The sequence below is a fragment of the Oncorhynchus tshawytscha genome, linkage group LG28 (assembly GCF_018296145.1).
Source record: "Oncorhynchus tshawytscha isolate Ot180627B linkage group LG28, Otsh_v2.0, whole genome shotgun sequence".
NCBI classification, from domain to species: Eukaryota; Metazoa; Chordata; class Actinopteri; order Salmoniformes; family Salmonidae; genus Oncorhynchus; species Oncorhynchus tshawytscha.
Genome location: NC_056456.1, coordinates 5311574 through 5339389, shown reverse-complemented (window position 1 = coordinate 5339389; position 27816 = coordinate 5311574). Strand labels below are relative to the sequence as shown.

Below are 27816 nucleotides of genomic sequence, written 5' to 3'. Positions count from 1 at the left end.
CTCTTGTGTTAGCAAAAAAGTAGTGTTTGTTCAGTGCCGTGTCTTGGTTTTTCACAAGGATCAGTGGGGCCTTTTGATTGACTCAGGCTGAGAGAGAGAGAGAGAGAGAGAGAGAGGCGCAGTAGGGGAAATAATCCGACTGCTGCTTTATAGAAAATGAAGATATCCTGTTTCTCATTTAAAGTCTTGTGCTAGGCAGGGGTATGCATGTGCAATACGTATGTGCTGTGTTTGAAGGCCCTGTAAAAAGTCCGGTTGCGCGTGGTTGTGTCATGCATGTTGTGTTTGTAAGCACCTGTAAAGAGCCATGGTGCTTGTGTGTTGTTTGCTCCGTGTCGTAAGCACCTGTAAAGAGCCATGGTGCTTGTGTGTTCCTGACATACGTGTGTGTTGTTTGCTCCGTGTCGTAAGCACCTGTAAAGAGCCATGGTGCTTGTGTGTTCCTGACATACGTGTGTGTTGTTTGCTCCGTGTCGTAAGCACCTGTAAAGAGCCATGGTGCTTGTGTGTTCCTGACATACGTGTGTGTTGTTTGCTCCGTGTCGTAAGCACCTGTAAAGAGCCATGGTGCTTGTGTGTTCCTGACATACGTGTGTGTTGTTTGCTCCGTGTCGAAGTAGACTTTGATCAGCAGGATTGCCCATAAAGCCTAGCTCAAACCTTTCGCTCAGATAAGACAGTGAGTATGTGTACATGCACACATTGCACAGTAATACTTTTTATATTAAACTGGCAGTAGGCAGATGATTCACAAAACACCTGGTTTTCTGAGCAATCTTTTTAATTCTTAGGACATGTTAACACCTTAAATGGCAGTATTTTTGATCTGCACGTGTTAGCACCAGCTGAGTGAGCCTCCTGAATGTTTGCATCTTAGAAGTAGCTTTCATATACAAACTTTATATGTCGGAATCAAATGCGCTTCCCAAACATAACATGCTCGCTGTGGTCGAACATACATATTGATTTGCAATTTTTTCCTGCATTTATCAGAGTGCCGTCAGGTAGCTTGTGTTCATGTAAACATAATTATTAGGGAAATCATTCTTGCAGAGCATGTAAACGTTTAAATCAAATTATTATATTAATCTGACTATCCACAATAATCGGGTTTATTGTGTGCATGTAACCGTACTTAGTGTCAGCTGTGCCTTACTCAATGTGGCCTTGACATTTCAACCCAAATACATAACCCATTCACAATTTGGATGTTGCTCAAGATCAACTTATTCTATTTATGAAGAAATGTCTTTATTAGATGAAATTGGTTTGAATTGGAACCAAGAGTTATTTTGGGGTAGATACAGGCTTTGTTTTTTTGGCTATTGCTGTGTGTCAATACAATTACATTTGAGATTAGTGAAAACAACCAAAGACGATGACAAGTTAGCTAAAAAACACTGGTGTAGCAGAGACGGTTCGGTAAACTACACTCACGTGTTGAGTAACTTTACCGAACACTCTGGCTAGCTCTCAGAGTTAATGCCTAGGCTTGAGTTCAGTGGGCTAACATCATCCTAAGTCACTCAGTGTCAAGGCTAACGGTGTTGTGTGTATTTTCCAGGGGGCCGTATCAACGGCAGAGACGTGTGGATGTACAACTCTCAGCTCAACATATGGATCCGAGTTGCTTCACTCAACAAAGGACGCTGGAGACACAAGATGGTGGTCCTACTGGGGAAGGTAAGCAGATCACTGTTCAGACACCCCGTTATTTCATCATCTTCGTCTTTATCTAATTATATATACAGTGCCTTGCAAAAGTATTCAGACCCCTTGGATTTTGTCACAATTTATTGTTACAAGGTGGGATTTAAATGGATTGAATTGTCAGTTTTTGTCAACAATCTACACAAAATACTCTAACGTCAAGGTGGACCAAAAAATATACGTTTTTCTTTTTATAAGATGAATAAAAATGAACTAATAACTAAAATATAGTTGTTGCTTAAGTATTCAGCTCCCTGAGTCCATACATAAACACATTTTGGCATCCATTCCAGCTGTGAGGGTTTCTGGGTAAGTCTCTAAGAGCCTTACACACCTTGATTGTGCAATATTTGCCTATTATTCTTCTCAAAATTCTTCAAGCTCTGTCAAGTTGGTTGTTGATCATGGCTAGACAGCCATTCTCAAGTCTCAAGTCTATTTCAAGCAGATTTAAGTAAAAACTGTAACTTGGCCACTTAGGAACATTCAATATCTTCTTGGTGAGCAACTCCAGTGTAGAATTGGCCTTGTGTTGGAAGTTATTGTCCTACTGAAAGGTGAATTCCTCTCAGTGTCTGGTGTAAAGCAGACTGAAGCATGTTTTGCTCTAGGTTTTTGCCTGTGTATCCCTTTGCCCTGTTTTTTGCAGTATTGCTTTATTGCCTTGTTGCATACAATATGCATGTTTTGGAATATTTTGTGTTTTCACTCTGTCATTTAAGTCATTATTGTGAAGTCAAAATGTTGTTGATCCATCCTAAGTTCTCTCCCGTCACAGCCATTGAACTCCGTAGCTGGTTAAAGTCACCATTGGCCTCGTGGTAACGTTCCTGAGCAGTTTCATTCCTCTCCTGCAGCTCAGTTCAGAAGGACGACTGTATCTTTGAGGTGTCTGGGTGGTTTAATACATAATACACAGAATAATTATTAACTAGACCATGATTAAAGAGATATTCAATGTCTGTGTCAGGTATACTACCTCTCCGGCGCTCGAGGTCACCAGGCTGCTCATTATTACGCACACCTGTCACCATCGTTACGAGCACCAGCGCCTGATCAGACTCACCTGGACTCTATCGCCTGCCTGATTACCTTCCCTACATATGACACTCCCTTTGGTTCTTTCCCCAGGCGTTATTGTTTCTGTTCCAGTGTTCATGTCTGTACGCTACCTGTGTTTCTTGTTTTGTTATATGTACATTTATTTGTTAAATACACTCCCTGAACTTGCTTCCCGACTCTCAGCGTACACACTAGTCTTGATTTGTGATTGTTACCCATCACTGCCCTTATTTAGGAGGCTTTCGAAAAGCTCGCTGCTCTTTGTAGTTGAATCTGTGCTTGAAATTCAATACTTGACTAAGGGATCTTACAGATGTTGTATGTATCTGGGACAGAGGAAGGGTTAGTAATTTAAAAATCATGTCGACAGACTGAGTCCATGTGATTCGTTCAGCCAAATTTTACTCCTGAACTAATTTAGGCTTGCCTAAACATGGGGCCTGAATACTTATACAATGAATATATTTTAGTTCTGAAATGTTTTTTAATCTTCCACTTTGAGTATATTATTGACAAAATTATTATTGACAAAAAGACAATTAAAACCATGTTAATCCCACTTTGTAACACAATAAAATGTGAAGAACTCCAAGGGGTCTGGACAAAGTAAGCAGGTGATCTCCCTTTACAGATCTTTGATCAGACACCCATTACTTATCTTCCAGTTTATCTACAGTGTCTTCAGAAAGTATTCATATCCCTTGACTTGTTCCACATTTTGTTGTGTTATATATATTTTTCTCTCTCTCTACACACAATACCCCATAATGACAAAGTGAAAACAGGTTTTGCAAATTTTTTGCTAGACAGCGATTCTCAACTCTTGCCATAGATTTTCAATCCGATTTAAGTCAAAACTGTAACTATGCCACTCAGGGACATTCAGTGTCGTCTTGGTCAGCAACTCCAATGTATATTTGGCCTTGTGTTGTTGTCCTGCTGAAAGGTGAATATGTCTCCTAGTGTCTGTTGGAAAGCAGATTTTCCAGGTTTTCCTCCAGGATTTAGCCTGTGCTTATCTCTATTCCGTTTCCTTTTATCCTAAAAAACTCCTTAGTCCTTGTCGATGACAAGCATACCATAACATGATGCAGCCACCACTTGAAATTATGAAGAGAAGTCCTCAGTGATGTGATGGGTTGTGTTGGATGTGCCCCATAATGCTTTGTATTCAGGACAGTTTTACTTTAGTGGCTTATTGCAAACAGGATGCATGTTTTGGACTATTTTTATTCTGTACAGGCTTCCTTCTTTTCACTCTGTCATTTAGGTTAGTATTGTGGAGTAACTACTGTCCTAACACAGCCATTAAACTCACCATTGGCCTCATGGTGAAATCCCTGAGCAATTTCCTTCCTCGCCGAAAGTATCTGGGTGTACTTATACCCCATCCAAAGTGTAATTAACAACTTCACCATACTAAAAGGGGTATTTTTTTTAACCCGTTTACCAGTAGGTGCACTTTGCGAGGTAGTGGAAAACGTACCAGGTCTTTGTGGTTGAATCTGTGTTTGAAATTCACTGCTCGACTGAGGGACCTTACAAATAATTGTATGTGTGCGGTACAGAGATGAGGTAGTGTGGTGGCATTTTTCTGCTTTACCAAATGAGGAGAGTTACAAACTTCACACACCAGTCAGAGTTACACTTAAACTACATATTTTTAATAAGAGCTTTGCAATAGCCTTTTTGACTTTCAATGATCTCTAATGAACCATTGCAAAGTACCAACAGAAAAGTACAAAGATCTTTTATAGCCAAGATACACCCCTCTCAACTTACATGACGAATCACAGGATCTTAGGAACAGTTCACAAAGTTTAAGATTTGTATGAAAGATAGCTATAAAACATACCAGACAGTTACTGCTGTGTCAACAGTTCTCATTGTAAAGACCCGTGTCTGGCCCTCCTACTCCAAACTGGAACCCGTCTCATCCTGGTACGGTATAGCACGATAACATTACCTCATGTTATCTGGAATGCTCTTTAGTCTTTATTACCCAAAGACATCGTAAATCTCCCCTGTCAATGCTATCTCATAGAGGCCCATCCTCATTGGAACACACACACAATACTCTATTCTGTCGATTGTAGCAACTATTATAATGTAATACAAGCATTGTAACATAATCTTTATAACATCATCTTGCAATTTTCCACGACAGTAGTCGTTCTAAAGTCAAGTTAAACACTATTATTGCAAGTAGGATTGCAAAGGGTCGGAAACCTTCCGGTAAATTTCAGACATTTTTCCAGGAATTTTCCATGGGAAGTTAAGCCTGGGAATTTTGCTTAAATTCATCAAAAAAGTTAGCTTATAACAGTGACCTTTGTTGTGGGATACACATATTATGTTTAAACTATCCCCAATTCAATGGAATTGAAACCCTCTGCATCACATGTGCAGTGCACTCTTCCATCACATGTACAGCCGATTCTCAAGATCTTGCACACTAATGAGATGCTATTGAGCCCACACTACTACACAGTCTGATCCAAGGACCACATGCTTACTGGTACGTTATGAATACAATACCGGGGGTTGGGGGTGAATATATTTTATGACACATGATATTTTGTTAACTAGTAAATAGTAGCCTACAGCAAACTTTGTTTAAGTAATTTCTAACTTGTTAACAATTTCTGCTAGTTAGTTTTTGGTACCATGTGGGTTTTAGCTGGCTTGAGCCTGCTAACTGAGGAGTGTTAATTCACCTGTTTCCATACATGTTTAATTTTAAAACATTTATCTTACAAAGAAGTTGTTTTAATCTAACTGCTTAAATATTTATCTGTACATGGAATATACATTTCATTTGTTTTTATTTTTACTTATTTTTTTATACTCTTTACAGGAAAATGCCATGGGCACTATCTGATGTGTGGAGACATTTCACTGCAGCTGATGTAGAAGTAAAAGCTGTGTACATTTGCGAATACTGTGCCAAATCATATGCAACAAAGATGCAGAATCATCTGGCCAAATGCATATAGTTCCCTCAGCGCTCACAGAAAGTAACCTCTGACAAAAGTCCCTCTACTTCTATTTGAGGTGAAAATGATGAATCAGACACCTTATCGATAGCAACAGCTCATGGTCCTCCTGGAATCAGAAGTTTTTTTTTACTCAATGGAGGAACGTAGTCAGAGAAATGCTGATGAATGTCTTGCTCGAGCTGTGTATACACCCCTCCAACCAGACATGCTTTATCTACTCATTTGCTGGATACAGAGTTCAACAGAGTTCAAATGAAGGTCAAGCAAATCATAGAGAAAGCAGACTGTATTGCAATCATCTCTGATGGGTGGTTGAATGTTCGTGGGCAAAGAATAATTAACTACATCATCTCCACTCCTCAGCCAGTATTCTGCAAGAGCACAGACACAAGGGACAACAGACACACCGGTCTCTACATTGCAGATGAGCTGAAGGCAGTCATCAATGACCTAGGACCACAGAAGGTATTTGCACTGGTGACAGACAATGCTGCGAACATGACGGCTGCTTGGTCTAAAGTGGAGGAGTCCTACCCTCACATCACACCCATTGGCTGTGCTGCTCATGCATTGAATCTGCTCCTCAAGGACATCATGGCACTGAAAACAATGGATACACTCTACAACAGAGCCAAGGAAATGATTAGGTATGTGAAGGGTCATCAAGTTATAGCAGCAATCTACCACACCAAGCAAAGTGAGAAGAATAAGAGCACCACATTGAAGCTGCCCAGCAACACCCATTGGGGTGGTGTTGTCATCATGTTTGAAAGTCTCCTGGAGGGGAAGGAGTCTCTCCAAGAAATGGCCATATCACAGTCTGCCGATATGGACAGCCCCATCAAGAGGATCCTCCTGGTTGATGTATTTTGGGAGCGAGTGGTAAAGCAGCCTGAAACTCCTGAAACTTATAGCAGTAGCCATTGCACGGATTGAGGGAGACAATGCCATCCTGTCTGATGTTCAGACTCTGTTTTCAGATGTAAGAGAAGAAATCCGTACAGCCCTTCCCACTTCACTGTTGCTCCAAGCAGAGGAAATTGCAGTTCTGAAATGCATCAAAAAGCATGAAGACTTCTGCCTGAAGCCCATCCACGCTGCAGCGTACATGTTGGACCGTAAGTATGCTGGCAAGAGCATCCTGTCTGGTGCAGAGATTAACAAGGCCTGTGGTGTCATCACTAACGTGTCTCGCCACCTTGGCCTGGATGAGGGCAAGGTTCTTGGCAGTCTGGCGAAGTACACTTCCAAGCAAGGGCTTTGAGATGGAGATGCAATATGGAAGTCGTGCCAATATATCTCATCAGCCACCTGGTGGAAGGGACTTTGTGGATCTGAGGCTCTTTCCCCTGTTGCCTCCATCTCTCTCCAAATCCCACCAACATCCGCCGCCTCAGAGCGCAACTGGTCCTTGTAAATTGTTTTTTCAATTTCTATTGGAAGGACTTAATCATTTGCATTTATGTCTACTTATGATAAGGTTTATGTTTCTGTCTCCATATGATGTGGTAAATATATCCAATGCAAAAAAACATCTATATTTAAATTATATTCATATTAATTTGCATATATTTCAGTTAATTCACATATATTCCCGTTAATTGCCCACGGAAAGTTTCCACCTCCTGAATATTCCCCAAAATGAGCAACCCAAATTGCAAGCTACAGCTAAAGTTGGAAGTTTACATACACTTAGGTTGGAGTCATTAAAACTAGTTTTTCAACCACTCCACAAATTTCATGTTAACAAACTATAGTTTTGGCAAGTCAGTTAGGACATCTACTTTGTTCATGACACAAGTAATTTTTCCAACAATTGTTTACAGACAGATTATTTCACTTGTAATTTTTTGTATCACAATTCCAGTGGGTCAGAAGTTTACATGCACTAAGTTGACTGTGCCTTTAAACAGCTTGGAAAATTCCAGAAAATAATGTCAATGCTTTAGAAGCTTCTGATAGGCTAACTGATATCATTTGAGTTAATTGGAGGTGTACCTGTGGATTTATTTCAAGGCCTACCTTCAAACTCTGTGCCTCTTTGCTTGACATCATGGGAAAATCAAAAGAAATCAGCCAAGACCTCAGAAAAATAATGTGTAGACCTCCACGTGTCTGGTTCATCCTTGGGAGCAATTTCCAAACGCCTGACGGTATCACGTTCATCTGTACAAACAATAGTATGCAAGTATAAACACCATGGGACCACGCAGCCGTCATACCACTCAGGAGGAGACGTGTTCTGTCTCCTAGAGATGAACATATTTGGTGCGAAAAGTGCAAATCAATCCCAGAACAACAGCAAAGGACCTTGTGAAGATGCTGGAGGAAACAGGTACAAAAGTATCAATATCCACAGTAAAACGAGTCCTATATCGACATAACCTGAAAGGCCGTTCGGCAAGGAAGACGTAATTTCTCCAAAACCGCCATAAAAAGCCAGACTACGGTTTGCAACTGCACATGGGGACAAAGATCGTACTTTTTGGAGAAATGTCCTCTGGTCTGATGAAACAAAATTATAACTGTTTGGCCATAATGACCATTGTTATGTTTGGAGGAAAAAGGGGGAGGCTTGCAAGCCGAAGAACACCATCCCAAACGTGTGATACAGTGAATTATAAGTGAAATAATCTGTCTGTAAACAATTGCTGGAAAAATGACTTGTGTCATGAATAAAGTAGATGTCCTAACTGACTTGCCAAAGCTATAGTTTGTTAACAAGAAGTTTGTGGAGTTGTTGAAAAAAATAGTTTTAATGACTCCAACCTTTGTGTATAACTGTGTTATAGTAGAATGAGGAAGAGTGGATACACAGTAGTTCTCCATATCCTAGATGTGATATGACATTGGTCAGCAGCAGGCAGAGAATATAAGTTAGTCATGAATTCCTCCAGTGTTTTTCATTGGTGTCCCCTCCCCCTATTCTCTTTAGAAATTGTATCATCAATCCACACTGTTGAACTTTTAGAGTCTCGTTTTCCATCTCTGCCTTCTGGCTAATAATGACATCATGTGATTAGCATCTCATGCTTCCCCCGGTTTCCTCAGGATCTACAAACCGCCACTTAAACTTAAACTCAATCTTCCTGTAGCCAGAGGGCCAGCCTAATATACAGATATGGAAATTCCCCTTTTATCTCATATAGAGGCCGGTTATGTCATATAGTTATGGAACCATAAATTCATTCAGCCTTTATAGATGGTTGAACTGTTGGCTTTGCAAAATCATCTTTCTGCCAATTCCGCTGTTATTTATTGAGCTCAGGGTGGGGTAGGTTACTTTCAAAATGTATTCCGTTACAGTTACTAGTTACCTGTCCAAAATTGTAACTTTTAGATTACCCAAAGTCAGTAATGTACTCTGGTAACATGAAATTACTTTTAGATGACTTTCCTCTTAAGAGGCATCAGAAATAGACCTAAAGGAGCCATCAAACACATTTGGTGTGTCAACATAGTGGTTGCTGACTTGTGGTCAGACTCCCTCAGGTGGAACAAATTAAAATATTTTTTATCATTTTTCTCCCCAATTTCATGGTATCCAATTGGAAGTTAGAGTCTTGTCTCGTCGCTGCAACTCCCATACGGACTCGGGAGATGCGAAGGTCGAGAACCGTGCATCCTCCAACCAAGCCGCACTGCTTCTTGACACAATGCCGGCTTAACCCGGAGGCCAGCCACACCAATATGTTGGAGGAAACACTGTACACCTGACGACCGTGTCAGCGTGCATTCGCCCAGCCCGCCACAGGAGTCACTAGAGCGCGATGGGACAAGGACATCCCTGCCGTCCAAACCCTCCCCTAACCCGAACAACGCTGGACCAATTGTGCGCCGACCCATGGGTCTCCCTGTCGCCGCTGGCGACAGAGCCTGAACTCGAACCACTATCTCTAGTGGCACAGCTAGTGCTGCGATGTAGTGCCTAAGACCACTGCGCCACTCGGGAGGCCCGGAACAAATTTAGACTTGCACATTTTTTCAATGCTGAATTGAATGTCAAAATAGAATGGTGTCATAATATATTTTTATCGTTAACATCCTTTCTGAATTTAAAAGTAATCCAAGAAGTAATCATAGTTTTTCAAAAGTATCTGTAATCTGATTGCAGTATGTTTTGCTTGAAAAGTAACTGATAACAGTTTGTTTGTAATCAGATTAAATGCAACTGATTCCTAAGCCTAACTACCGTATTTGGTCCCATCCAATTATATTTCACCATGGTTGTGTCCAAAAGACCCATACTAGCATACTACATACTTGAACTGCATACTCATTTCGGTGTTTGATCTAGTAGAATTCACTCATCTTTCCTGACTCACGTGCACGGCAACAGCTGAAAATCAGATAAATTGACGCGCTGTACCAAAATGAACGAGTGACGGGAGTCAATGCAATCGCGCATTAGATGATGCATACGGAGGACTGTTTTTGAAATTAGTATGCTAGTATGGGAATTCGAACTCAACCCATGTCTCCGCCCCATCTTAAACCATGATCATTACTTGCATCTTGACAATGTGTGGTGAATTGGAGTGAAACAAATGTAGTGTTTCCTATTTATTAGTATTTGTTTTCTTCTGTACCCAGTGGTTTTCACAAGCAAAGATGTAATTGGATCAGACTGTAACTGGAATACTGACTTATTCTCACCACCATCCTCCTATTATACAGAACTAGAAATGCCAAACTCAATGGAAACCATATCAAACCTGTTGTTTTTACCATATTCTGATGCCTGTGTATTTTATAGTTGTATTTTATTGGTCTGGTGTGCCCGTTTAGCTGTGTTGTGTGTGTGTGTGTGTGTGTGTGTGTGTGTGTTTGTGGGGTAGCTGGTTACTTCATTGTGTTGTGGTAAGGCAGGCCTATAGGGTGTAGTCAAGATTAGACCAATGCAGGCTGGCCATAATCAGGCCCTGTAAGTGCCAGAGAAAGTATGTTTTGAGCAATCGATGCAAATCACAACATACTGCTGTGTCATGCTGTTACTGACTGAGGCTGTTAAAAGACTGTCTTCATTTTGCCATTTTGTCATTAGACTGTCAACTTTAATAATACCAGGTAATAACAGCATGGAGGCTATTAAGAATAATATTAAGGAAAACATTGTTACACAAGTGGTCAGCATTTGTTTTGGTTAATGATGGTCTTTAAAATGTACTAATAAATGCTATGAAATGAAGATATACTTGATGACTCAACAATTTATAGTTTTAGGGAAAGGTAAACATTAGGTAGCAAAGCTACAATTACATCTGTTGAAATACATTGCATTCAGAAAGTATTCAGACCCCTTGACTTTTTCCACATTATGTTATTCTAAAATGTATTAAATTGTTTTTTTTTTCCCTCATCAATCTACACACAATACCCCATAATGACAAAAACAGGTTTTTAGAAATGAAAAACTGAAATATGACATTTACTTAAGTATTCAGATTAGACCATTTAGTCAGTACTTTGTTGAAGCACCTTTGGCAGCGATTACAGCCTCAAGTCTTCTTGGGTATGACGCTACAAGCTGGGCACACATGTATTTGAGAGTTTCTCCCTTTCTTCTCTGTAGATCCTCTCGAGCTCTGTCAGGTTGGATGGGGAGCGTCGCTGTATAACTTTCTTTAGTTCTCTCCAAAGATTGGGTTCAAGTCCGGGCTCTGGCTTGGCCACTCAAGGACATTCAGAGACTTGTCCCAAAGCCACTCCTGCTTTGTCTTGGCTGTGTGCTTAGTGTCATTGTCCTGTTGGAAGGTGAAACTTTGCCCCAGTCTGAGGTCCTGAGTGCTCTGGAGCAGTTTTTCAAACCACATGCTGTTGTCATTTGCATATTCCAGTGAAAGCATGTCAACAGAGATGTCACGGTATGTGCATCCGCAAACAGCTGTGTGTGTATTAGTGCTGAGCGATTATCCGAAATATCAGTTGTTTTTACAGTACCACTTTGAACACCTACTCATTCAAGGATTTTTCATAATTTTGTATTATTTTCTACATTGTAGAATAATAGTGAAGACATCGATACTATGAAGTAACACATATGGAATCATGTAGTAACCAAAAAAGTGTTACACAAATCAAAACATATTTTAAATTTGAGATTCTTCAAAATAGCCACCGTTTGCCTTGATGACAGCTTTGCACACTCTTGGCATTCTCTCAACCAGCTTCATGAGGAATGATTTTCCAACAGTCTTGAAGGAGTTCCCGCATATGCTGAGCACTTGTTGGCTGCTTTTCCTTCACTCTGCAGTCCAACTCACCCCAAACTATCTCATTTGGGAAGCATAGAATCTACTAGAATGTCATTGTAAGTAGCATTAAGATTTATGATAACTAAAGGGCCTAGCCTAAACCATGAAAAACAGCCCCAGGCCATTATTCCTCCACCACCAAACTTAACAGTTAGCACTATGCATTGGGGCAGGTAGCGTTCTCCTGGCATCCGTCAAACTTAGATTCTGCCAGATGGTGAAGCGCGATTCATCATTCCAGAGAACACGATTCCACTACTCCAGAGTCCAATGGCGGCGAGCTTTACACTACTCCAGCCATTACGTGATTCAGCACTCGGCGGTCCCGTTTTGTGAGCTTGTGTGGCCTACCATTTGGCGGCTGATCCGTTGTTGCTCCTACATGTTTCCACTTCACAATAACAGCATTTAGATGACCCCGGCAGCTTTAGCAAGGCAGAAATTTTAAAAACTGACTAGTAGGAATGGTGGCATCCTATGACAGTGCCACGTTGAAAGTCACAGAGCTCTACAATACGGGCCATTCTACTGCTAATGTTCCCTATGGAGATTGCATGGCTGTGTGCTTGGTTTTATACACCGGTCAGCAACGGGTTTGGCTGAAATAGCCGAATCCACAAATTTTAAGGGGTGTCCACATACTTTTGTGTATATATATATATATATATATATATATATAGTCCATCTCTACCTGAAAATCCATGATCTATTTGATTGACTGTTGGCATTCAGCAGTCATAAAAGTATACCTTATTTACCTTGAAGAACTACTGAAATTGTGAATTTGTCAGACAGCATAGGCAACAGCTCTAAAAAGATGAGATGATTACTTGGAATTAAATAATGAAGTCATCAAATATAACAAAATGATATCAAGTTAAAAAATAATAAAATAGCTGACACCATTCAATATTGTTTCAGATAGAACCTTAGAACTCTAAGTTATCAAGTTATTCTTGTGAAACCATTAAAGCCACAATATGTAACTTCTTGGGCGTCCCAAACAAATTCACATCGAAAGTTGAGTTATAGATATTTTATTCTCATCGAAAGCAAGTCTAAAAGGGGTAGATCAAATCAAATAGGATTTGACACATGCGCCAAATACCACAGGTGTAGACATTACAGTGAAATGCTTACTTACCAGCCCTTAACCAACAATGCTTTAAGAAGTTTTAAGAAAGTGTTAAGTAATTAAAAAATAAATAAAACTAACAAATAATTATATACAGGGGGTGCCGGTACAGTCAATGTGCGGGGGCACTGGTTAGTCGAGGTAATTGAGGTAATATGTACATGTAGGTAGAGTTATTAAAGTGTCTATGCATAGTTAATAAACAGATAGTAGTAGCAGCAGTGTAAAAGGGGGGGGGGCAATGCAAATAGTCTGGGTAGCCCTTTGATTAGCTGTCTCATGGCTAGGGGGTAGAAGCTGTTAAGAAGCCTTTGGACCTAGACTTGGCGCTCCGGTACAGCTTGCCGTGCGGTAGCAGAGAGAACAGTCTATGACTAGGGTGGCTTCCTCCGACACCGCCTGGAATAGAGGTCCTGGATGGCAGGAAGCTTGGCCCCAGTGATATACTGGGCCGTATGCACTACCCTCTGTAGTGCCTTGCGGTTGGAGGCTGAGCAGTTGCCATACCAGGCAGTGATGCAACCCGCCAGGATGCTCTCGATAGTGCAGCTGTAGAACCTTTTGAGGATCTGAAGACCCATGCCAAATCTTTTCAGTATCCTGAGGGGTAATAGGATTTCTCGTGCCCTCTTCACAACTGTCTTAGTGTGTTTAGACCATTCTAGTTTGTTGGTTATGTGGACACCAAGGAACTTGAAGCTCTCAACCTGCTCAACTACATCCCTGTCGATGAGAATGGGGGTTTGCTCAGTCGTCCTTTTCCTGTAGTCCACAATCGTCTCCGTTGTCTTGATCATGTTGAGGGAGAGTTTGTTGTCCTGGCACTACACGGCTAGGTCTTTGACCTCCTCCCTATAGGCTGTCTCATCGTTGATGGTGATCAGGCCTTCCACTGTTTTGTCATCGGCATACTTGATGATGGTGTTGGAGTCGTGCCTGGACATGCAGTCATGAGTGAACAGGGTGTACAGTAGGGGACTGAGCACGCACCCCTGAGGGACCCTCGTGTTGAGGAGCAGCGTGGCAGATGTGTTGTTACCTACTCTTACCACCTGGGTGCGGCCTACCAGGAAGTCCAGGATCCAGTTGCAGAGGGAGGTGTTTAGTCCCAGGGTCCTTAGCTTAGTGATTAGCTTTGAGGGCACTATGGTGTTGAACGCTAAACTGTAGTCAATGAATAGCATTCTCACATAGGTGTTTCTTTTGTCCAGGTGGGAAAGGGCAGTGTTGAGTTAAAGAGATTGCATCATTTGTGGATCTGTTGGGGCGGTATGCAAATTGGAGTGGGTCTAGGGTTTCTGGGATAATGTTGTTGATGTGAGCCATGACCAACCTTTCAAGGCACTTCATGGCTACAGACGTGAGTGCTACGGGTCAGTAGTCATTTAGGCAGGTTACCTTAGTGTTCTTGGGTACAGGGACTATGGTGGTCTGCTTGAAACATGTTGCTGTTAGACTCAGTCAGGGACAGGTTTAAAATTTCAGTGAAGACACTTGACATTTGGTCAGCACATGCTCAGAGTACACATCCTGGATATCCGTCTGGCCCTGTTTAAAGGTCTTACTCACATCGGCTACGGAGAGCGTGATCACACAGTTGTCCAGAACAGCTGATGCTCTCATGCATGTTTCAGTGCTACTTGCCTCGAAGCCAGCATAGAAGTAATTTAGCTGTTACTGGGCAGCTCGCGGCTATGCTTCCCTTTGTAAGTCTGTAATAGTTTGCAAGCCCTGCCACGTCCAACAAGCGTTGGAACCGGTGTAGTACGTTTCAATCATAGTCCTGTATTGAAGTGACTCATCAATGCCATCGGAAGAATCCCCGGAACATATTCCAGTCTGTGCTAGCAAAACAGTCCTTTAGCTTAGCATCTGCTTCATCTGACCACTTTCTTATTGACCGAGTCACTGTGGCATGTCAAGAAGCTGTTTAAACATCATGATCATTACACAGGTGCACCTTGTGTTGGGACAATGAAAGGCCACTCTAAATGTGAAGATTTGTCATACCACTCAATGCCACAGATGTCTCAAGTTTTAACGGGAGGGTCTTGACCTGACTGCAGTTTGGCATTGTATCCGACATTAGTGGGCAAATGCTCACCTTTGATGGCCACTGGCACGCTGGAGAAGTGTGCTCTTCATTGATGAATCCCAGTTTCAACTGTACTGGGCAGATGACAGACAGTGTATATGGCGTTGTGAGGGCGAGCGATTTGCTGATGTCGGCGTTGTGAACAGAGTGCCCCATGGTGGCGGTGGGGTTATGGTATGGACAGGCATAAGCTACGGACAACAAACACAATGCATTTTATCGGTTGCAATTTGAATGCACAGAGGAACAGTGATGAGATCCTGAGGCCCATTGTCGTGCCATTCTTCGGCCCCATCACCTCTCTACATCAATTCCTGGAAGCTGCAAAAGTCCCAGGTTCTGCTGCAACAGTGGACCACAAACAGATCCAGGTATGTGTCTGTGGTTGGAGGAAAGTTACATCACACCATGGGTTGAGGATCCACCAGGGGAAGAAGGGGTGTTTGGGTAAAGAGAGACAGAGAACTCGCATTGATTACTTTCTGCGAAAGCGATCAAATCAGTCGAATGAAGCACAGCAACTGGACGTAAACCATAGTTTGCAGTGCATCAGTACCACTGTCATGGAGGACGTAAACTCAAGCACCGAAGTAACAACTGAGGTGGAACCAACAACAGGAGTGGAACTCACCCAGCCTCCCAGACCTGCAGTCGAGAGGAGACTGCCAGGGCACAGACCGTATGTGAAGTGGCCTGGCGCCAGTGACAAGAAGTTGTGGGAAACAGTGAATACTGACCTTACCTTGACCCTCAAGAAACTTCGAGGCACAGTGGAGAAGAAGTTGGAGAGGATGGGGGACATCATCTATGAGTACGGGACAGAAAGATTTGGAGTGGAAGAGGCAAAAGGCGGGAGAAAGGTTCCAACCCCACCAGTTTCCAGGAGGCAACAAGAAATCAAGTGCCTCGTTCAAGAAAGGCGGCAGCTTAAGAAACAGTGGAAGAAGGCCTCGGAAGTGGAAAAGGAGGGCATAGAGGCACTTCAGGCTGACATCAAAACCCGGTTGGCATCCCTCCGTAGAGCAGAGAACCTACGGAAACGCAGAAGGAAGAAAGAACAAACTAGAACTCGATTCTATAAAGATCCCTTCAAGTTCCTTAAAAGTCTCTTCACAAAGGAAAAAAGTGGAGCTCTAAAAACAACAAAGAAAGACCTAGAGGAGCACCTGAGAACAACAAACTTTGACTCAAAGCGACATGAACATCTGGCCATCCCATCAGATATCCCACCCGTTGAACCCCCGGAACATCATATTGAGACCAGCCCTCCGACATGGAAAGAGGTGGAAAACACAGTTCGACGGGCAAGAACAGCATCAGCCCCGGGGCCAAATGGAGTCCCGTACAAAGTGTATAAGAACGCACCAGACGTCCTGAGGTTCCTCTGGAGGCTTATGAGAACAGCTTGGCAGAAGAAGATAATACCCAAAGTGTGGCGTAGGGCAGGCGAACTCCTGTGGTCTGCCTTCAGATTTTTCCACATACCGGACACCATCACAAACCTGATGAAGTCGTATTTCCAGGATCTGCAGTTCTGCTTCACCACCTCAGAGTTCAACACCTCATGGCAGTGCCTGAATGTAGGTATAATGGCGGGATGTACCATTTCTCCGTTGGCATTCACAATGGCAATGGAGGTTATCATCAGATCCTCAAAATGGGTTGCTGGTGGACAGCGAGTCGACTCTGGTTTCCGCCTCCCTCCACTCAGAGCCTACATGGACGGCATTACAACATTGACCACCACTGTCCCATGCACCAGGAGACTGCTCAGAAAACTCGAGGAGAACATCAGCTGGGCCCGTATGAAGATTAAACCATCCAAGTCACGCAGCATCTCGATTGTGAAGGGAGTACTCTCTGACCTGAAATTCTTCATCGGAGATGACCAAATCCCAACAGTGTCTGAGCAGCCGGTAAAAAGCCTTGGAAGGTGGTATGATGCAAGCCTGAAGGACAAAGACCAGGTGCAACAGCTGTGCAAAGACATCAGTAGTAGCCTACAGTCCATCGACAACACCCAGCTACCTGGAAAGTTAAAGGCCTGGTGTCTGCAGTTTGGTCTCCTACCCCGGGTGTTGTGGCCCTTAGCACTGTATGAGGTTCCAATCTCAACAGTGGAGAAGATGGAAAGAGGAGTCACAGGCTACTTAAAGAAGTGGCTCGGAGTTCCACGATGCCTTACCACCATAGGCCTCTAAGGAGATGGTGTCCTCAAGCTGCCCCTCACCAGTCTAACAGAGGAATTCAAGTGTGCAAAAACCAGGCTCCAGATGACACTGAATGAATCTCGACACCCAGTGGTGAGCAACAACGCGCCGACCTTGGCAACTGGGCGAAAATGGAGGCCAAGAAAAGCAGTCCAGGAGGCAACAGCAGACCTCAGACATGCTGACATTGTGGGTCATGTTCAGCAAGGGAGAGGAGGCCTTGGGCTAACTAGCCGTGCTGCTTGGAGTAAGGCCACTGCACCCGAGCGGCGGAAGATGGTAGTGCAGGAAGTACGCCATCAGGAGGAGGCTGCAAGGTGGGCCAAGGCAGTCTCTCTTGCCAAACAGGGACAGTGGACTTGATGGGACAGTGTGGAGAAGAGGAAGATCAGCTGGAAGGATCTGTGGGCCATGGAAGCGAGGCGGTTGAGCTTTTCCATCAGAGCAACATATGACGTCCTTCCAACACCAGTTAATCTTCACCAATGGTATGGTGAAGATCCGGACTGTGCCCTCTGTTCCATGCCAGCCAACCTCAGGCACATTCTCACAGGGTGTAAAACAAGCCTCACCTAAGGACGCTACACTTGGCGTCACAACCAAGTCCTTAAAAACCTTGCGTCCGCCCTGGAGGACAAGCGAGCTGCCACCAACTCCCTACCACCCACAGCAGCATCACACTCCTTACGGACAAACTTTGTCCGCGAAGGGGCTAAACCACCGAAGAGCGGCTCTACACCATTAGAGCGAGACCAGCTGTGCTTGGCCCGCGACTGGAAAATGCTAACTGACATTGGCCGGCAACTTGTGTTTCCTCCGGAGATCGCAACCACCACCCTAAGACCTGACATGGTGCTCTGGTCCCGTTCGCTCAATAAGGTCTTCATCATTGAGCTCACAGTACCCTGGGAGGACTCAGTAGATGAGGCTTATGAGCGAAAACATCTGCGCTATGCTGATCTAGCTGCCGAAGCACGGCATCATGGCTGGAACACAGAAGTCCGACCAGTGGAGGTGGGCTGCAGAGGTTTTGTGGCAACATCTACAACCAGACTGCTTAGAGACCTGGGAATTAAGGGCCAGAGCCAGCGTTCGGCAATCAAAGCTGTATCGGAGGCGGCAGAAGGCAGCAGTCAGTGGCTCTGGATGAAGAGGAAAGACCCCAGCTGGGCCCCGAAGTGAGAGGGCCAGGAGGTATGCGGTCAACAATGCTTGACTCAGGGAGGAGGACGCCCCTGCCATGCATAGTCCCATGGGATGTTGGCTATCAACAACAAGGCAACTCCTATGACTAATTGGGAATGGGACGCAAGCGTAGGATTGATCACCCTGTCGCTGGCCGCCTTTGGGGAGGGTGTATAGTGTGAAAGGCCGAAACACCCTAGGAACCAAAGGTACACTACTGACGATGCGCTCCCCAAATTTCACCACGCTCACTGTTCATTAACTCTTGGAAGTGCTTGCACAAAGGATAGTAACATCTCATCCTGTGTTCTTGGAATCTATATCTCTTCTGTGAGTCATATCTGTTGCATTTGTTTAAGGAGATTATGTGAGATGGAGGGGAAACAGGAGTGTTGGTCTGTCCTGTTGTTAGCAGCATGTGGCTCTGCTCTGACTCCTGTGGGTAGTATGGTGCATGGTTTGAACACAAACACGCACACATACGAACACATAAAAAATACCTACAGTAGCTATATTTATTTATTTCTCTCTCTATCTATCTATCTATCTATCTATCTATCTACCTATCTACCTATCTACCTATCTACCTATCTACCTATCTACCTATCTACCTATCTACCTACCTACCTACCTACCTACCTACCTACCTACCTACCTACCTACCTACCTTCCTACCTTCCTTCCTTCCAGTTTGGAAAGTAGGCCGAATTTATGAACTGCCTCAGTTGCTATGCAAATAGTTAGGTGTCCGGTCTGCTTCCCGCTCTCTGCCTCCTCCCCCATCTCTTCGTCCTTTATTTGTCTCTTGCTTACCTTTCTGTTTCTCTAAAAGTGTCTAGTTCAATTCAATTTTATTTAACGGCTTTTTTGGCACGGGAAACATTTGTTAACACTGCCAAAGCAAGTGAAGTAGATAATAAACAAAAGTGAAATAAACAATAAAAATTTACAGTAAACATTACACTCACAGAAGTTCCAAAAGAATAAAGACATTTCAAATGTCATATTATGTCTATATACAGTGTTATAACGATGTGCAAATAGTTAAATTTCAAAAGGGAAAATAAAAATGGATTGTATTTACAATGGTATTTACAATGGTGTTTGTTCCTCACTGGTTGCCTTTTGCTTGCGGCAACAGGTCTCAAATCTTGCTTGCTTGGATTGTCACACTGGTATTTCACCCAGTAGATATGGGAGTTTATCAAAATTGGGTTTGTTTTTCAAATTCTTTGTGGATCTGTCTGATCTGAGGGAAATATGTGTCTCTAATATGGTCATATATTTGGCAGCTCAGTTTCCACCTCATTTTGTGGGCAGTGTTCACATAGCCTGTCGTCTTTTGATAGCCAGGTCTGCCTACGGCGGCCTCTCACAATAACAAGTCTCTGTCTCTTTCCTTTCTTCCTATTTCTCTCTTCCTCTCTACCTCCACCCCCCCTCGTCCTCCCTCGCGATCTCCCTCCCTCTCTACCTGCTCACCTGCCTATGTAGAAGAGAGGCAGGAACAGCCAAGAGGCAACAGGTTGCATAAGAGACGTGTTGATGTGTTTGTATATCAGAACCAGTCACTGTCTGCTCTGTCTCTCTGGCACCCATACAGATCTTTCAGTTTTTCCTCTACCTTCCTGAATTTATATGCTTTGAACCCATTAACATCAACCACCAGGGGACTGTCAAGTTTTAGTCCAATACTACATGGAAAATCTTATTTACCATTGACAATTCTTTCTATTCAGCAGTTCAAAAAGAACAGTTTTGAAATGTGTATTTTTTGCTATTGGATTAAATGGTAGTTACAGTTTTTTTCGATTGCTAAACGACAGTGGGCACAACTGGAGTCACATGTGCAAAACTCTAACTACAGTCTGCACTACCAACAGTCACCTGAGCTAAACAGTTCACATCACCTGCAAAACTCATTCCAAGCAACACAACTCTTAACACATGGCTCAAAACACGCTCAGTGCAGCCAAACACTATGCACAACCCTCACTGAGATAACACACACTGTCACTCAGAACACACTAAGAGTAAAAACACTAGCATCAAACACCAATACAGAAAATACAAACTTTTCATCTTTACAGTTTGAACAATTTCAGTGACTTCATACAAAGTAATATTTTCTTCAAAGAAAAGTGACATTCTTTCACATGATTTATTCCATTTTTTAGAACATAACAATTCTTTAAGGTAAATGAAAATGAGCAGTTTGCTTCAATAGTCTGTAGTAATTTACAGAATTACAGTAATGAGAAAAAGAAGGTAGAAACTAAAAGTACATACTGTAATTTGAACAAATAATTGAGGGGCTAATCCTGCCTCTCTCTAGCATCAGGCCACATGTTTTCTTCAACATCACATCTAATGTTTTCTCTTGCCATGCACCTGGGGAAGAACCTTCTGGAGTGCCTTATCCATCCCTGGCAGTCCTCTGGACTCATGTCCTCACATCCGGCACGCATGGCTTCCAAAAGAGACATTTGGTCATGTGGGTGGTGACCAAACACTTTCCACCTCCAGGCAGAGAAAAACTCCTCTATTGGGTTGAGGAAGGGTGAATATGCAGGCAGGTACAAAACCATAAATCTGTGATGTGCTGCAAACCAATCTGTGACAGCTGCAGAGTGGTGAAAAGCAATGTTATCGCAAACTATGACAAAAACTTGGGGGTTTCTTACTGGCTCCCCCTGTTCTGCTGGCACTAGCTGAGCATAGAGCTGTTCTAGGAAAGCTATAAGCCTTTCTGTGTTGAATGGGCCAATGAGTGGTGTGTTGAGAAGCAAACCATCATTGGCCATTGCAGCACACATGGTGATATTTCCCCCCCTTTGGCCTGGAACCTCCACAGTGGCCCTTTGACCTATAACATTCCTTCCTCTGCGCCGTGTTTTGGCAAGGTTAAATCCAGCTTCATCGATAAATACAAATGAATGTGGTCTTTCCAGTGCTTCCACCTCCATTACTCTCTGAAAAACAGTAAGTGCACAGTTTTACTGTAGAAATGCTAGTGTTTTTTTTACTGTAAATATTTTGTATAGCTGTGTACGTAACCTCAGACGTCTTACCTGGACATATTGGTATCTTTGCTCTTTTACCCGTTCACTGTTTCTCTCGAATGGTACAGTGTATAACTGTTTCATTGTAACTTGGTGTTTCTTTAGGACTCGAGCAATTGTTGTTGTGCTGACAGAATTAACATTTTCAAATATATCATTATCAGCCAGCACTCTATCTTGAATCTCCCGCAGTTTTATTGCATTGTTGACATCAACCATGTCAACAATAGCATTTTCCTGCGCATCTGAAAATATTTTTCCTCTTCCCCCTGTTGGGGGCAGCCTTTGGGTCCTGTTGTAAAAATATATTTTACAGTCAAACTTACTGTAATATATATCTGTGTAAATATTCTATAATTGCAATACAAAATAGATTCCTGTAATGTTTTCATTTACTGTAAGGATGTAACTCTCACCTGTTTGCATGATGGAAAATTCGCATTACAGATGCCACTGTGGATCTTTGCAGATTGGGTTGCACCCTCAACCCTGCCTCACTCAATGAGAGACCATGGTTTACGACATGGTCTATAAGTGTAGCCCTTATTTCATCTGAAATAACAGCTCTTTGTCTTCTTTGTCTTCCTCCACGCATCCGCCCTCTCCCTGCCACCCTTCTCCCTCCACGAACCCATCTTCCTTGTTCCATTTCCAAAATGAGTCTTTCTGAGCTCTACCTATATATACTGTAATATGTGTGTGTGTTCACTAACAAGTCTAAAACAAGACACCTGCTTAGCCTTTCAGCTGAAATTGCAATCAGCAGTGTTTGAAAGGCACAAGGCTGAAATCTATTCCGTTTTGAATGTGTGGTTCACAGTTTTGACAGCAGTGTGTTAGCATTTGAACAAAGTGCTGTAAATCCACAGTGTTGTGCAGGTTGTGGTTAAAGTCATGGGATAAGTGTGTAGAGTTTTGAAAACTGTGTTCAAGCAATGAAAAACGAACTAGAGTTTGGTCCACATGAACTGCTGCTGTGCAGACTGTAGTTAGAGTTTTGCACATGTGACTCCAGTTGTGTCCACTGTCGTTTAGCAATCGAAAAAAACTGTAAAATGACTAAATGGTGAGCCCATCATTATCTGATGTATTGTTGACTAAACAATGTTCTCATGCTATTTCACGGAAAACTGTGATTATACATGAATGACTCGGGTGAAAGATATGTGAAACCCAATGAATTCACATTCAAAGGTTCTGAACATGAAATGAGTTTAAATCAGCCATCCATTCCAGACCGGAATTTGGAAATTGGATGTATGTGTGAATGTGCATGTGCGCGTGCGTGCATACGCGGTGTAGTGTGATTGAGTTGAAGAGCTAGTTCATCTGATGTGATTACTGTCTGCTATGTCTTTCATATATTACCCGTGACACACACACAAATAGGAGGGTTATGGTGCCAGTTGTAATAAAGTCACATATTGTTGGTTTCTCAAATGACTGCCTCGCCTGGTTCACCAACTACTCTCAGACAGAGTTTAGTGTGTCAAATCGGAGGGCCTGTTGTCCGGACCTCTGGAAGTCTATGGGGGTGCCACAGGGTTCAATTCTCGGGCCGACTCTTTTCTCTGTATACATCAATGATGTCGTTCTTGCTGCTGGTGATTATCTGATCCACCTCTACGCAGACAATACCATTCTGTATACTTCTGGCCCTTCTTTGGACACTGTGTTAACTAACCTCCAGACGAGCTTCAATACCATACAACTCTCCTTCCGTGGCCTCCAACTGCTCTTAAATGCAAGTAAAACTAAATGCATGCTTTTCAACCGATCACTGCCTGCATCTGACCCCCGTCTAGCATCACTACTCTGGACGGTTCTGACTTAGAATATGTGGACAACTACAAATACCTAGGTGTCTGGTTAGACTGTAAACTCTCCTTCTAGACTCACATTAATTATCTCCAATCCAAAATTAAATCTAGAATCAGCTTTCTGTTTCGCAACAAAGCATCCTTCGCTCATGTTGCCAAACATACCCTCGTAAAACTGACTATCCTTGACTTCGGCGATGTCATTTACAAAATAGCCTCCACACTCTACTCAGCAAATTGGATGCAGTCTATCACAGTGCCATGCGTTTTGTTACCAAAGCCCCATATACTACCCACCACTACGACCTGTATGCTCTCGTTGGCTGGCCCTCGCTTCATATTCTTCGCCAAACCCACTGGCTCCAGGTCATCTATAAGTCTTTGCTAGGTAAAGGCCAGCCTTATCTTAGTTCACTGGTCACCATAGCAGCACCCACCCGTAGCACGCGCTCCAGCAGGAATATTTCACTGGTCATCCCCAAAGCCATTTCCTCCTCTGGCCGCCTTTCCTTCCAGTTCTCTGCTGCCAATGACTGGAACGAAATGCAAAAATCACTGAAGCTGGAGACCCATATCTCCCTCACTAACTTTAAGCATCAGCTGTCAGAGCAGCTTACAGATCATTGCCCCGGGACATAGCCTATCTGTAAATAGCCCACCCAACTACCTCATCCCCATACTGTTATTTATTTTGTTGTGCCTTTGCACCCCAGTATCTCTACTTGCACATTCATCTTCTGCACATCTATCACTCCAGTGTTAATGCTAAATTGTAATTATTTTGCCACTATGGCCTATTTATTGCTTTACCTCCCTAATCTTACTTCATTTGCACACATTGTATATAGACTTTTCTATTGTGTTTTTGGACTGTACGTTTGTTTATACCACGTGTAACTCTGTGTAGTTGTTGATGTCGCACTGCTTTGCTTTATCTTGGTCAGGCCGCAGTTGTAAATGAGAACTTGTTCTCAACTGGCCTACCTGGTTAAATAAAGGTGATTTTTATTTTATTTTTTTAAAGCATGAATTAGGTCATCTTATACCGTTTACTGGATTGACTGGTTCTACCTCAAGAGGCAGGAACTGGTATACACACATGGAACAGTGGCTTCTTGTAAACAAACCTGTCTCTATGCCACAGACAAAGGCACTGTGCATGCATGGGTGCGTGTGTTCGTATGTGTCATACAGTACCAGTAACCAAAGAAGTGTTAAACAAATATAAACAAAATATACAATATATTTGAGATTCTTCAAAGTAGCCACCCTTTGCCTTGTTGCACACTCTTGTCATTCTCTCAACCAGCTTCATGAGGTAGTCGCCTGGAATGCATTTCAATGAAGGTCAATTAACTTATAACAAGGCACACATGTTAATTGAAATGCGTTCCAGGTGACTACCTCATGAAGCTGGTTGAGAGAATGCCAAGAGTGTGCAAAGCTGTAATCAAGGCAAAGGGTAGCTATTTGAAGAGTCTCAAATATAAAATATGTTTTGATTTGTTTAACACTTTTTTGGTTACTGCGTGATTCCATATGCGTTTATTCATAGTTCTGATGTCTTCACTATTATTCTACAATGTAGAAAATAGTCAAAGAAAAACCCTTGAATGAGTAGGTGTGTCCAAACTTTTGACTGGTACTGTATATGCAGTGCTTAGGCAGGATTTTGTGTGTGCACAGGTTGAGCACTCTTGGCAGGGGAATTCTTACCAGAGGTGTTTGTGTATTGTAGCCAATGCAAACGCTAATCAATATTGTTCTAACCACTGTGATTATATGTGTGTTCTCTGTACAGGTCTATGCAGTGGGAGGGTATGACGGTCAGAGTCGTCTGAGCAGTGTGGAGTGCTATGACTCCTTCTCTAACCGCTGGACAGAGGTGGCTCCCATGAAGGAGGCGGTCAGTTCTCCGGCCGTGTCCAGCTGTGCTGGGAAGCTCTTTGTCATCGGGGGAGGGCCCGATGACAACACTTGCTCTGATAAGGTGGGTAGACCCATAGGGTACACCATACACATGGATAACTGGCTAAGATGCACCTTAAACTTTCGTAGATACACCACACACGTTAGATAATCATGGATAATATAAAAGGTTTGATACACACCATACCTTTTAGATATCAACCTATAAATCATAGTAATGAATGAATGTTGTTAACTTACCTTTACTGTCCTTATTTGTCATTCAAGAGGAAATTCTTTCCACAGTTCATAACAGTTACGCTTATACAGTACATCAACAACCCTCTGTCTCCACCACCACCATCACCACCCCTCCCCTTATGCATTCATAACAGTAAACAGGGAATCTGATTTTGGAATCAAGTACTTGTGAGATTTGCGCCTACGCTACACCTCGGTCCAATAACACTGTCTAATAACCCAGACTGACATTACAACACAAGGGTTGAATAAGGTGGAGGTTTATTCAGATCAAGTACAGCGAGTGATACCAGAGTCAGATGAGTCATACCATGTTTTCCATGTTAAAATAGGCAATATTTTAATGAGGTTTAATGAGACACCTTTTATAGTTAATCAGTTGTCATTGGAGGTGTTGTGAGATCAGACAGAGAGCAATATCACCACACCTCCCCATAGTTGGAGGGAGGACGGAGGACTAGGGAATGGCCCTATAGCTGGAGGGAGGATGGAGGACTAGGCAAGGTATATCACCACACCTCCCCATAGTTGGAGGGAGGACGGAGGACTAGGGAATGGCCCTGTAGCTGGAGGGAGGATGGAGGACTAGGCAAGGTATATCACCACACCTCCCCATAGTTGGAGGGAGGACGGAGGACTAGGGAATGGCCCTGTAGCTGGAGGGAGGATGGAGGACTAGGCAAGGTATATCACCACACCTACATATAGTTGGAGGGAGGACGGAGGACTAGGGAATGGCCCTATAGCTGGAGGGAGGATGGAGGACTAGGCAAGGTATATCACCACACCTACCTATAGCTAGATGGAGGACTAGTGAAGGGCCAAGACTACAGTGGTGGTCATAATGGATCAAATCCAATCAAATTTTTGTTGGTCACATACACAAGGTTAGCAGAGATGCTTGTTATTCTAGTTCCGACAGTGCAGTAATATCTAACAAGTAATCTAAAAATTCCCCAATAACTAACTAATACACCCAAATTTAAAGGGGTGAATGAGAATATGTACATATAAGTATATGGATGAGCGATGGCCAAGCAGCATAGGCAAGGTGCAATAGATGGTATAAAATACAGTATATAAAGTTGAAGTCGGAAGTTTACATACACTAAGGTTGGAGTCATTAAAACTAGTTTTTCAACCACTCCACAAATTTCTTGTTAACAAACTATAGTTTTGGCAAGTCGGTTAGGACATCTACTTTGTGCATGACACAATAAATGTTTTCAACAATTGTTTACAGACAGATTATTTCACTTATAATTCACTGTATCACAATTCCAGTGAGTCAGAAGTTTACATACACTAAGTTGACTGTGCCTTTAAACAGCTTGGAAAATTCCAGAAAATGTCATGGCTTTAGAAGCTTCTGATAGGCTAATGACATCATCATCAGAGTCAATTGGAGGTGTACCTTTGTACCTTTGCTTGACATCATGGGAAAATCAAAAGAAATCAGAAAATGGTAGACCTCCACAAGTCTGGATCATCATTGGGAGCAATTTCCAAATGCCTGAAGGTACCACGTTCATCTGTACAAACAATAGTACGCAAGTATAAACACCATGGGACTACGCAGCTGTCATACCGCTCAGGAAGGAGACGTGTTCGGTCTCCTAGAGATTAACGTATTTGATGCAAAAAGTGCAAATCAATCCCAGAACAACAGCAAAAGACCTTGTGAAAATGCTGGAGGAAACAGGTACAAAAGTATCTATATCCACAGTAAAACGAGTCCTATATCGACATAACCTGAAAGGTCGCTCAGCAAGGAAGAAGCCACTGCTCCAAAACCGCCATAAAAAAAGCCAGACTACGGTTTGCCACTGCACATAGGGACAACGATCATACTTTTTGGAGAAATGTCCTCTGGTCTGATGAAACTAAAATAGAACTGTTTGGCCATAATGACCATCGTTATGTTTGGGGTAGGCTTGCCAGCCGAAGAACACCATCCCAACTGTGAAGCACGGGGGTGGCAGCATCATGTTGTGAGGGTGCTTTGCTGCAGGAGGGACTGGTGCACTTCACAAATAGATGGCATCATGAGGTAGGAAAATGTTACATTTTGTGGATATATTGAAGCAACATCTCAAGACATCAGTCAGGAAGTTA

The 27816-nt window shown here is 42.8% G+C and overlaps 1 protein-coding gene across 1 annotated transcript in view; it reads left to right on the top strand.

Annotated features, from left to right (window-relative positions):
- The window catches only part of klhl24a (kelch-like family member 24a), a 65293-nt gene that overhangs the window by 23825 nt on the left and 13652 nt on the right, over positions 1–27816 (top strand). Inside the window, 2 exon segments of the mRNA XM_024390938.2 lie at positions 1565–1683; positions 25334–25522. Coding sequence (XP_024246706.2) covers positions 1565–1683; positions 25334–25522 — 308 coding nt within the window.